Source organism: Odontesthes bonariensis, chromosome 14 (assembly GCF_027942865.1).
Source record: "Odontesthes bonariensis isolate fOdoBon6 chromosome 14, fOdoBon6.hap1, whole genome shotgun sequence".
Classification (NCBI taxonomy): domain Eukaryota; kingdom Metazoa; phylum Chordata; class Actinopteri; order Atheriniformes; family Atherinopsidae; genus Odontesthes; species Odontesthes bonariensis.
Genome location: NC_134519.1, coordinates 13765437 through 13778645, shown reverse-complemented (window position 1 = coordinate 13778645; position 13209 = coordinate 13765437). Strand labels below are relative to the sequence as shown.

The following is a 13209-nucleotide window of genomic DNA, read 5'->3' as shown; positions in this document are numbered from 1 at the left end:
TAAACTAAAGAAAACAACCTCTTGGCTGTTTGACAATGCATTTATCCTGACAATTCAAATAGCTTTTAAAAGGTACATTTAGTTTTTTAAGGCAGATACATACAGGGTTGTAAACACTCGCACTTCTTTATCTACTCAAGGAAAGTTTTCAAATCTCGTGCAGAATCTCTAAAATCAAGAGACAGAACAGAAAACAGCACACATTTGTCAGGTTTGATTCAAAGTGGCCCAGCCTGAACAGCATCCTCTACACCAAAGAAGAGTCAGGATGGTGTCTGTATAAGAAGAAACATACTTCATTAATGTCAAAGTAACATGAAAAAGAGACATGTATTTGTCAGAGTTTATCTTCAGACGTGACTTGGATGGCCACGACTCGACAGATTCTTCTCTGGGTTCCCTAGTCATCTTTATTTTTAGTTAGGGCAGCTGGTACAGAAGAGCTGAAGGCAAGCAGACCTGTTCATCATCAACATGTGACCAGCACACGTACAGACACAAGCACTTCCGACTTGTTGCCAAATCAGTTTAGACGTATAACTTCTTAAATCACCATCAATCCTGAATGGCAACACAGAAACAGAAATGATCCCCTACTAACTATTTACTTTTCATCTTTTAATTCTGATTCTCTGAATCAGTTCTGACTCAATACCCTGCTATTAAAGAGTGGCAAAGATCAATGCATTGCTCCTTTTTTTCAATCTCTCATGTGTGCAAATATCATATTCCTGGAGTCAGTCTCACAAATCATCAGAAAAATAATCTAAATATCAGTCTGTCAAACCAACGGTAATTAAGAGGAGCTTAATTGCAGTGGACCTGTGGTTTGTGTCTGTGTCGCTCGGCTGTAGCGCTTCGCCTGCCTGCTGTAGATCCGAGCAGACAGCTCTTCCCCCAAAATTTTCTTTGGCTGGATCATTTTCCATCCAGCCCTTTTTCATTCAGTGGTAGAATGAAAACTATGTCCTTTCTAACCAACTCTGGTATTAACATCAATTTGAACATTCCTAAGTAAAAGCACAAAAAAGAGGGGGGAAACAGATCTTATTTTAATAACGTGAACAATGTCCTTTTGATGCCTTCGTACTGGATCTTTCGCCTGCCTCTTGTCTGATATTCCTCTCCAGCTCTCTCAAAACAAACAAAAAAAGACAAACAAGTACAATCATGCTGTCCCTCCAAGTCCATGAGAGGTGAAGTTTAGATTAGAGGGGGGGGGGGGGGGGGGGGGGGGGGGGGGGGGGCACAGTAAGTTCTAAAGTAGTCAAGGCGGGGAGTGTCAGAAGGGGTGAACGGGTGGGAAAGGGCTGTCACTGGGGACTGGGGCTGCCTCCAAACCTCCAGTCAAGTTTAAATCACACAGAGCTCCACTGACTCTCAGTTTGCATCCTCCTGTACTCTCCTCCACTCTGAGCTCCCCACAACGTCTCTGCTCGACTCCCCATCTGCCAGTTGCTCCGCGGGTGCTCCTGAGGCGTCTTCCACCGAGCAAGAAGAAGAAACAAAACTTATTTTATATACTGAGACACTAAAAGCCAACAGTCACCATGGAGGCCATCAAAAAGAAGATGCAAATGCTGAAGCTGGACAAGGAAAATGCCATCGACAGGGCAGAGCAGGCAGAGTCCGATCAGAAGGCAGCGGAAGATAAATGCAAGCAGGTGAGAGAGCTTCAGAGAACATCACAGACAGAGGATGCACTTTAAAAGTTGAAAATGACTTGACTTTAATGAGCATTTACTATTTATATACCAAAGAAATGAAATACAGAAAAGAACAGACTAAATACTGTGTACACTATAAATAAATGGGTTACTGCAAAAACTAATCTGGTCTCAGCAACATGTAATTTTACTTCATTTTGTTATCTGAAATCTGAGGCGTCACAAAGAACATTAGTAGTATTTTTTTATGAAAAACAATATCTAAAATAAATAAATTTAAAGAAAACATTTTATAGTTTAAATGGTTTATTCAATGCAAATAAAATATTAGTGTAAAAATGTATTTCATTGGTGATTTCAAAAACAAAAAACTGCATCTCCGGAAAGCATGTGCAGATTGTGGAGAGTAGAAAATGTCAAGTATTTTCCTACTGCTAAATTACAGGGAGCAGCTGATACCGAGTCTCCTGGTGCGTTGTAGGCAGGAGAAAGTGGGGCGCGTCTGCAGAGAAGCACAAAATAAGTGCTACAAAACTTGACTGTGAATCAGAGGGTTTCTATAAAGCCACGTGAGCATCAGACACATAATATACAATGGTTATTGCTTTGTCCTCTTTGAACTAAGTTGCAAAGCATCCATATCTGAACTAAGATCTGCAAAGAAAACAGGACAAATCCAGAACATCCATATTTGGTGTTGTAGTGCTTGAGCTTCTCACAGCTTGATATTTCTAATCTTAACTTAATGATAGCTTACTTATCCCTCTTGAGACGAACCAAGCAGAATCTGGAAATGCAATAGGGTATTTGAGGTTTCTTAATGGAGGCAATTAGTGCGCAGTTGGAGGTGGTGTCATCATTGTGGTGGTACTGGAGGAATGCTATAGAGCAGGGAGTTGAAAACAAAGCAAGTGGAAAGAATCATCCTACTTATGGCTAATGCACTAAAACCCTCAGAGAGCACAAGGAGTGACAGTCATCACTAACACTGCACACATGGGCTGCACCCCACCATGTCCCCCACATCAGTAAGCAGTCAGCATGAAATCCTAGAAGATCACACAGCGCTCTTTAGTTTGTTAGGATGGCAGAGAGGCAAGCAGTGCGAAGAGACGCTTTCTGTGCTATTTTTGGCAAGAAGAGTTGAACACCAGAGTGCAGTTAGGCTGACGGGGGGCTCTGAAAATACACAAAAGACCAATATACAATTTCAAAATCTATAACACAGAACAGAGGCTTGGACTTCAGCAGCAATTAGGGGACCAGGTCGCTCAAATTACAAAAGAATTCCAAACATTCAGGGGCTGTGTGTCTTTTCAGAAGGAATGTCCCAGTTAGTCCTGATAATTCACAGACTTTGTAGTAAATGCCTTACATATTAGCTAGTTTCTACTGATGAAAAAGTGCTGATTAAAACTGTTGGCAGAATGATTGATTAGAAAAGAAAGCTGCGGTAAATCTTTGATTATTTTGACAGGCACCGTAAACAACACCTGGAGAGACTGTCATCCAAATTTATAAAGATATTTATAGATATCAGAGGATGGGTCCTAATTAAAGACAGACTTTCCATATACAGAGGAACCAGCTAATCAAATTAACTCAATGAGAGCTGAACAAAAAAGGTTTTTATTTGCATTTATTATTCACTTACTACAAACTAATATACTTGGAATCATTATATCCAAAATATGAAACTTACATCTGAGCACCACAGATGAAAATTACTAGTTATCTGTAGTTGGAAAGCATGTTTAACTTTTTTGTTTCTTTGTTTTATTTACTGAAACAAGACACACACACACAATACACACACTCTCAAAGCCAACCACCCAGCCCTGTATCTCTGGTAGGGGTGAACACAGTTTCGCTTCATCTAATTTTAGGCACAAAAGGCACCTAGTTATAGAATTTATCCACACAAGTTTTCCAAGAAACCCAGCATATCAAGAATAGACGGATACAAAAACCCAAAACGAGCAACAAGAGGCAGGAAAAAAAAGGCAGAAAACAAACAATTAATAGAGACACAATTCAAATTTTGTAAAAAAAATGACCCCAGCATTCATTTTGAATCATATACTCAGAATGTCTTCATATAAACAACAGAGATCAGGTCTTGCAGAAATTTCTTTAAAAACTTGATGAGTTTGAGTTTCAGCTGAAACAGATTCAGTTTCTTCGCAAACACTGTACCTGTGAAAACAGCTGTTTGGATATGTGAGAAAAGGCTTAAAGACCCTTCAGAGCATTCAAAAAGAGAACAAGAATCTCATTGTATACCCCAAGATGAAAGCCTGAATCTTTGACCAAAAGAAAATATTAATGAACACAATTTTCATTCACAATGTGTCTACACTGCTTGGTTACGGACTTTCCGTCTTGTTTGTTGTCTTTCAGCTGGAGGATGAGCTGCTCGCTCTGCAGAAGAAACTGAAGGGAACAGAAGACGAGCTAGACAAGTACTCCGAGGCCCTGAAGGATGCTCAGGAGAAACTGGAACTGTCGGAGAAGAAGGCCACAGATGTGAGTTAACCACAAGGATGCTATCTGAAACACATTATTCACATTACAGTGCCACCACAACTGTTATGTTTCTCTCCTAAAGAGTATCAATATCCTCTCTCTTACGGACGGACTTAACTTGATATCAGTCCAAGACAGCGAGAAGACGAATAACAGAGGCTCTTCGCTAACAAAATTAGTTTAAACAAAATCGCTGAATGAAGTGCTGGCTGCACTCACTTAGCATTACTTCTCCTGCTTACACAGACCAAAACGGAAATGTCTGCACTCACAGCGTTTGGTTGTTTAAAGTGACAAAAAAATCGGAATAGCAAGATTGTCAGCTTAACTGAATTTACATGATAATTTACAATTCAACGAATTATTAAAAGTATGCAATCGGAATTATCATTATGAAAGAATTGTCTTTTGCGCTGCTATTCATTCCCTGAAGAACTAACAAACCTCAAATGAATCATGGAAAAACTAACTTTTATCCTTTAACTTTTATCCTTTAACCGAGTTGAGAAAAGCGTGTTGAGAATCACTAAGTTACTGGTTGCTCATTGAGGTCTGTAACTGAGCTTTTTCTTAAGCACAGACAAAACTTGGCCAGCCTGTAGCCGACCAGGAATTCCAGGAATGCAGCTAAAGCAAACAGAGAACCCCATACTGCAGTTTCTAATGAAATCAATGCTTTGGCCTTTTTTGGAACAGAGATATTATGCTCTCCTCTATTTGGCCTTACAGTGCATACGCAGACCGTGTGCAATGGTGGACGACAACTGGCCTTTAAATAGCACCTACATCTAAGTGATGTATTTATAACAAATACAAACATATTTTTCAAGTAAAAACAAAAGTAGCTAGACAAAAAGGTGAGATATGAGTAGGTGTTATCATCATGTCTAAAGGACAAGGGCCAATAAAAGAAAAATGGAGGCAGACTAGTTTGAACAATATAATACTACTGATAAGACTGATAAAAAATAGAACGCTTTGGTTTTAGTCGTGGTTTTGACAGGGCTAGGCCAGATTATTCTGAATGTAGTCAGTGTCTGAACATAAAGGGCATGATAATTTATGCAATTTGTAAATCGATCAACTTTGTTACAGGAAAGAAATATGTTTTCTTTTCCTCATACCTTTAGATTACTAAATTACAATTACAATGAAGACATTGCTCCATAATATTTTCATGACATAAATATTCCCTTTTGATCCCTTTCAAAACTACATCCTTTTAAGAAGTAACATTTGCTGTGTAAATATCATAGTGACAGCTGGCCAGTGTGAAATGTAGGCTTATAAACTCTTCCAATATTTGTAAATCATAAATTAAAAATCTCACATGAATACCAAGTCACAGACTTAATATGCAAAACTTAATTATCAAATCAACTCATTTCAAAGATATAGTAAAAATGAAATTAAGTGATTATTGGTGGTGATCAAAATGCACTTCAATAAAAAAATGAAACCTGGACTAATTCTGGTCCATTTTGTAATCTGACACATAATCGATCACATGTCATTCATTATCTTTGAGTGGTACAAGCAGATTCTCAAATCCCATGTTTTATTTATTATTCTTTTGAATATTTAAGTCTGAATGGTTAATAATGGTTTGATACAGTTGAACTCCATACAAAGCATGTGTAAGTAAAGTCACCCAGTGCAGCTCTCTGCCCCCACAGAGAACAGATGAGCTGAGACCTCAAAGAGTAAAGGAGCTAACAGATTATTTCAGGTGCATTTTTCTGGGTATAACCACCATTGTTTCTTCCTCTTACGTGTTCCATTGGTTCTGTGGAATGCTGACGCATGTAAGAGGTCAGACAGAGAGAATAAACCCAGGCTGAAGAAGAAAGGAGGAGGAGGAGGCGCTGAGGGGGTCATGTCTGCAAACAAATCAATTTACATTCCAAGCCACTGGGCTCAACAGCCCCAGTTGAACGGGATTATTACAGCCCCTCCCCACCGTGGACCCTCTCCTTCTGGAGTTAAATCTCAAGACCTCTGATTACTGTACTGTCCCTCCTGTTTTCACTTTTCGCAATCCCACGCTTAACGCAATACAATCTGATTAAACATGTTACAGTCGATGTATGATTCAATCAACAGATGAGTCACAAAGAGCCCTCCCTCTGATCAGAGCAGGGAAACGCACAATGCGCAACACCTTACGTTTGCCATATAAGTCCACAATAGAAAAACCCAGAACTCCACTCGCACAAATAGTGACATAACACACCTCTTTTGTGGAGGAACAGCTCAGTCCCTTCCCCTCCTGATTCCTGTGATGTCATCTCAGTCAGACTTCTTCACAGGATTGGAGGATCTCGTCATAAATTTCCTGAAAACTCCCAACCCTCTTTTTTTTTTTTTTACCCATCCCATCCCAGCCCTGCACCTCCCTGATTTCCTGCCCGAAAGAAGAAGAAGAAGAAGAAGAAGAAGAAAAAAACTTTTCCTCGGATCCTGACGCTTCAGCGCAAATCAATAGCTCGCTGTTAGAGATTACTTTGCTGTCCCTTTGGGCTCTTTCTCCACCGCGATCGAGGAAACCAAATAATCGAAATCATGGAGTTGGTGAAGAAGAAAATCCAAACTCTTCAGCTGCAAGTTGATGAGGCAGAAGACCGAGCACTGGCAGTACAAAGGGAGCTGGACACAGAACGGGAACTGCGCGAAAAAGTGAGATAATTATCATTTCAAACGCATTGCTCTGCCTGTGAGGCATCTTTTTATACTGAGGACTAAAGCATTTACCTGCTCTCTGTAAGCCAGTGTTAGACTGCAAGTAGCGAGAATGACACGCATAGACATTTTTTTTTCTTAAAAAGAAATCCCAAACTATTTTAGCCGTAAAGTTGTTACTTTTCACCCTCATTTTTATTTAATTTTTTATTGGCTGAAGTTCTATTTGGTCGTTGAGCGTCATTAATGTGGCAACGTTTGCCCGCAGACTTTTGTTCGGCTGCGTTACCTAACATCAACCCGCCCCAGATCCACTCAAACAACTAGAAATGCACAGAGAGCTTCCTTCTTCGGTATCACATTAACTGGATGTCTGTTTAAACATGAAAAGATTGTAGGTTTTACAGCGTTTGTATGGATTTCCTCCCCGGCAAGAGTTTAAGACACCAGGAAACTGTTTGCTCTGGTTTAGACATTGAGAAGTCTTTGTTCCGCTCGCCCTTTGAGCCTTTTGACTGAATAACACTTGACATAAAGCCTGTCAGAAATAAGGAGCCTGTAACCCTTCCTCCTCCTCCTCCTCCTCTTCACCCTCCACACAGGAAGAAGAGAACAGACATGTTTATCTGTGATATCAGCCCTACAGGAAGCAGCCTGTAAAGAAGCAAGCCAGCCGTACGCCTTTGCAGATTTTTCAGGGTTAAAACCTGTGTCAGCATGTTTCTGGTCAGACTGCAAAGTCCAGAACTCACTGTGGATGCCACAGGTGAAACAGCAAAACGGTAACGGCTCAGGGAGTTTCAAACTAGTCAAGGCTTCACGTAGCAGATATCAGGCCCCGCGCACCTTTATGCACACCGGAAGATATCACAGGAGCCTTTTTTTTGGCAGCCATGGAGACGTCACAGCTGTACTGTGAAAATAAGTTGCAGGAAGGAGTTGTGTTTCACTGCCTGTGTTCAGTGTGTAGAGTTATGGAGCAGCCAAATCATTAATTGTAAAGTTTGTGTACGCCGTGTATAGAAAACACCAAATTAATGTATTCAGTGGTGTTTTTGGCTCTTAAGGCAGACTTCCTGTTACCAACAAGCAGAGCAATGACTATGACCCAACACTCACTTGAAGATGCTTTCAAATTTGGGTTCGTGGAAATGTAAAATTTGGGCATATTAACTGGCATATTGACGTTGGGATTTTACATGTTTGGCAATTTAGCTTGGGGGTCAACTTTTGGTGGGCCTGGGAGAAGGGGGGGGGCGCTGAGCCGCACCCACGCACCAAACCAATGAAATATTTCTCAACACTTCTGAATGGTCTGCAAAGATGCATGGGAATTTGGGCACATTTAGCTCTTCGAAAATAGTGATCTTTTCATAAAAGGAGAAGAAGAATTCTCAAATCTAAGAGTTTCCTTGCACAGGTTGGTGCTCAAGCCCTAACAATCAGTGAAAAGGTTGTAAAATCTGAACAATTGATCATTTGGCTAATTTTGGAAATAAAGGATTTTCAAAAAATATTGTCTGTCTTCAATGTTATTCCTCAGCAACAGCCTTTCCTGGTTAATCAGCTACACGTTTCCTGGCTGACCTCTGACCTCTCTCTGTCTCTGTGACTAAAGGCTGAGGGAGATGTGGCATCTCTGAACCGCCGCATCCAGCTGGTGGAGGAGGAGTTGGACCGAGCCCAGGAGAGACTGGCCACAGCCCTGCAGAAACTGGAGGAGGCTGAGAAGTCTGCGGATGAGAGTGAAAGGTGACGATCTGCAGAGATCTGTATATCCAGGTTTATTTATTATCATGCAGGTTTCAAAATATTGTGTTTCATTCCAAAACCCAATGTACTACTCCACCCACAATCCATTGGTATTGGTGTGTAGGTGTAAGCCACTCTGAATTGGCAAATGGCACCAGCACCAGAGCAAATGGACATAACTGACTCAGGTTTATAGCCACCCTCATTTTTACTTTAAGCTGTGAGGAAACCCCCCAGAGTCCTTCAAGTACATTTTCAATGTTTCTCCGCGTGTTTTAGATTTGATTTTTCTCCAAATTAAAGATTAAAAACCTCTTTACCATAGGCGCATTACTTAAACATCTAAATACATTGCAATTTTACTGACACTGGTGAGACAAATTTGCAAGGCTGGTGGTTCTGGAAATATTTGCTCTCTCTTGTGAGGTTATAACGTAAAAACTGAGCAATGACCATAAATGTTACAGAATTATTGGGATACTTGGTAGTACTGCAAGATCGTCAAAGCTTTTCGACTTTTTGGCTTGAATTTTATATTCATATTCTGACTTTTGTAATGGATCGTTTGTAGTTTCTTAAAGCGGCACTATGCAACTTTTTCATGGTCATAAAATTGCTTGGCAATCATCAGATAGCTTGGCTGACCCGTTCTGATGAAAACGGTGACATTTCCATCTCCATCTGGTGGCCCTAGCCCGAAACAGCGCTTGCAACTTTGCCTGTGGCGCCGCGTGCTTTGTTTACCTCTGGAAGTCTCGCGACACACGAGAGCCGAGAACTACTGCTTCACGGCAGGTCTAAAGGGCTCTGAGCCGAGCCAGGGAGCCTGATAAGACACACCTCGACGGCTAAATTGAATGTGGTTAGCTTCTAGAGTAGTAATATATAATATGGCTAGACTGTCGCCTTATTTTCTACGGAGCTCCCCCTACAGCTTTGGGGTGTGTATTGCATGGTAAACAAACCCCGTATTACTGAAAGTTGCATAGTGCCGCTTTAATCATCTTCACAAAATTAGGACGAGAGCCGGCAGATTCACAACCCAAACTATACAGTCATAACCTGTGCTAACTTTTTTTTTTAAAAGGGATATGCCACCCCCAGGCCAAATTAAGTGTATCCCCGCATTCCCGAGACATAAATAAGTGTGTGGGAGCGTTTTCCTGGCGACCCAGGCATTGTCCGAATCTCACAGCACTGACCACTGCTTGGTTGCGCCTAATACATACATGCTAGCGTCGCCAGCGTCGCCAATCGAAATATTTCGCCCAACGTGAATTAATTTACTTGATTTACCTTCTAATTACTGTGTGAGTGGTGTACTTTCACATCGAGTGCAAATGACTGTGTAAATCTACACGGAAGGTTTGGTTTCCCCCCCCCCCCCCCCCCGACTTCCTCAAACAAACCAGCGTGAAGCAGCCAGGGGGGACATTCCCAATGACGTAGCGGGGAGTGTGCTTCGGCTGTGTTTTCCGCACTGGAAACTAGTTCCCAAACCGACATGAGCAAACCAAACCTTCCGTGTAGATTTACAGTCATTTGCACTCGATGTGAAAGTACACCACTCACACAGTAATTAGAAGGTAAATCAAGTAAATTAATTCACGTTGGGCGAAATATTTCGATTGGCAACGCTAGCATGTATGTATTACGCACAACCAAGCAGTGGTCAGTGCTGTGAGATTCGGACAATGCCTGGGTCGCCAGGAAAACGCTCCCACACACTTATTTATGTCTCGGGAATGCGGGGATACACTTAATTTGGCCTGGGGGTGGCATATCCCTTTAAGCGAAAGTCACATCATGCAAGTCTTCTACATGTGGTATCACTTGAGTGACATCGTGCTGTGAAGTCTCTTTGTTGAGCTAATGGTTGAGTATCTTCTTCATCTTTAGAGGCATGAAGGTGATTGAGAACAGAGCCATGAAAGACGAGGAGAAGATGGAGATCCAAGAGATGCAGCTCAAAGAAGCTAAACACATTGCAGAGGAGGCCGACCGCAAATACGAGGAGGTAAAGACGCATAGCTCAGCTGTTTTTCCCCTTTTTCAAATAGATCCGTCCTTGTTTCTGCTTTTGCTTAGCTGTGATTTTTTTTTTTTTAATTTATTTCTTTTTCCGTCTTTTTTTATAACAGGTCGCCCGTAAACTGGTAATCCTCGAAGGGGAGCTGGAGAGGGCAGAGGAGAGGGCAGAAATTTCAGAACTGTAAGCAAAAATTCAGTGAATAAAAGAGAAGTTTCATGAAGGCACCATGTTACTAAGATAACATGTTGAAATATTTCCCTGCTCCCTCAGTAAGTGTGGTGAGTTGGAGGAAGAGCTTAAGAATGTCACCAACAATCTCAAGTCTCTGGAGGCTCAGTCTGATAAGGTGAGTTTCCTTCCAGCTTCACACTTTCACACACACATAAGTCGGTCACTCGGCAGTTGTTTTGGAGCTGCAGCACACTAAGTTCCTTGCTCAAGGGTGATAACGTGTTTTATCCTATACATTTCAAAATATTTGCTTTCAACCATCTTATTATTTTCTGAATGAGCTCCTAAACTGCAAAAAGTCAGATGTCTTGCAGCATAACATGCTAATGGTTGAATTATTTTTTGGCAAGAAAATGAATAAAACTTTTTCTTTTGTAGTACTCTCAGAAAGAAGACAAATACGAAGAGGAGATTAAAGTCCTGAATGACAGACTTAAGGAGGTAAGTTCTCATCTGTCTGAGCTGCCTATGTTCTCACAGGTGAGCTGTGTCTGGATGATTAATATCTTTATTTTTTTACAAAGGCGGAAACCCGTGCAGAATTTGCAGAGAGGACAGTGGCTAAGCTGGAAAAGACCATAGATGACTTGGAAGGTACGCTTCATTTTAGTCCTCCTCTCCAATCTTATCACAAGCTACACCTTTTCTTTACTGAACATTGGGTTAAATCTTTGAATTTACTCAATCTTTAATCTTCTCTCTATGATTTCTCTGTTTTTCCTCCTCCTTGGTCTTCACGATTCTGCATCTTCCTCCTGCTTTCCCTCTGCCCTACAGACGAGCTGTACACTCAGAAGCTCAAATTCAAGGCTATCAGTGAGGAGCTGGATAATGCCCTCAATGATATGAACACCTTGTAAAGCTTGCATCTGGCCTAGGATGTTTTTACTTTCTCTGTCCCTCTTTTGCTTTTTAGGAACCCTTTCTAAGTCTCTTTGCTCTCACTGCACCTTTCTCGTTTCGCATTAAACTGAATCTCAATAAAGATATTTATCTCTTTTACCCTGTTTTCTGTCTTTCACTGACTCACTCTGTTTTCTGCCGGTGATTTTTATTTTGTCGGGGTATATATCACATATATAGTACAATAGTAATAGTTTGCTATGGTACCGGCTACTTTGTGATGCATTTGACTAACCTTTGTATTTTACATTTGCTGCTTTTTATTGCAGAGAGCCTATCGCATGCGAAAGAGGAAAACGTAGAAATGCACCGCCTCCTGGACCAAACAATGCAGGAGCTCAATAGCTTGTAAACCCCCAAGATGAACATCCAACAGTCAAAATTGTTTTTAAAAATAAAAAGTTTTTTTTTTTTTAAAGATATATTCTACATGCCATCCATTCTTTGTAATTTCACTCCCATCTGTGACTGTTAAACACATGTACCCCTTTTATATATTTATGTTTCTTTTCCTTTTTAAAACTGGTTTTGGGTCCATACAATTTCAGTATTGGTGCTGGAAATTGTAGTGTAGACAAAACTCTTGGCACAAATAAAGCTGATGACGATTTTAGTCTCAATGTTAAGTCTCAAATGTCTGAGTGTTGGTGGCTTTTGTTTCAGTGTACTGTTCTCAGTTTGTGTGTGTCCTTTGCGTAATTTCAACACACACCTATGAGGCGTGACAGGAGAAGAGCTCGCCCTTCAGTTTACAAGTGCCAACATGCACTGTGTTTTAAGTATGCTCCACTAAGACAGTCAATTTGCTGTTTCTTATCTGCTGAGTCTGCTCCTACAGTCCCTACTGTATATTACGCAGGAGTAATACTCCATGGATGAAGGCAAAGCGGGTCACAAAAATGTAAAGAAAAGCCCAAAAAAGTAAACGCTCAAGTTTTGCAAAAGCTTTCGTGAATGTCTTTCCAGTGTTTATTCTTTATCGATCAAGGAAATCAAAGCAGAGCTCATTTTGAAATCTGTTTTTAATATTTGTCTCCACCCACAGTTGATCATGGTGGAGGTTTTATTATGTTATAGGGCTGCTTTGCCAGAGGCCCTGAATGCAACGAATATAAAATTAAATCAAAAGATTATCATAACATTTTAGAGCAAACTGTGTTATGCAGTGTCAGAAAAGACCTTTAAGTACACATCTAACAGCACCAAATAACTATATAAATGAGTAAGAAAATTAATTAAAGAAAAAAGGATGGACTGTTGTAAACAGGCCAAAGATGAGTCCTGAATAATGAAATTAATATAGGCAAGATGGATGTAAGAAACTTCTCATTTCTGCAACCAAAGACTTCAAGGAGTGCTGGTGTTTGTGTCCAGCAAGCCTTCCTTTTAAATTTTTTGTTGTTCTTGATCCACTTTGGA

At 40.7% G+C, this 13209-nt stretch overlaps 1 protein-coding gene across 4 annotated transcripts; it reads left to right on the top strand.

The window, feature by feature from the left end:
* The first annotated feature begins 1318 nt into the window (after positions 1-1318).
* LOC142398804 (tropomyosin alpha-4 chain-like) lies at positions 1319-12424 on the top strand. 4 transcript variants are annotated; one of them, XM_075482997.1, is made up of 9 exons: positions 1319-1664; positions 4068-4193; positions 8491-8624; positions 10524-10641; positions 10766-10836; positions 10927-11002; positions 11266-11328; positions 11412-11481; positions 11665-11889. In XM_075482997.1, exons 1-9 carry the CDS (start codon positions 1551-1553, stop codon positions 11745-11747), a joined length of 855 nt encoding a protein of 284 aa, XP_075339112.1. In that variant the 5' UTR covers positions 1319-1550; the 3' UTR covers positions 11748-11889. The 4 variants fall into 4 exon arrangements, with proteins under 4 accessions (XP_075339112.1, XP_075339111.1, XP_075339114.1 ...); XM_075482996.1 differs by lacking the exon at positions 11665-11889 and adding an exon at positions 12060-12424 and having other exon boundaries at positions 1323-1664; XM_075482999.1 differs by lacking the exons at positions 1319-1664; positions 4068-4193 and adding an exon at positions 6508-6869.
* The last annotated feature ends 785 nt before the right edge of the window (positions 12425-13209 follow it).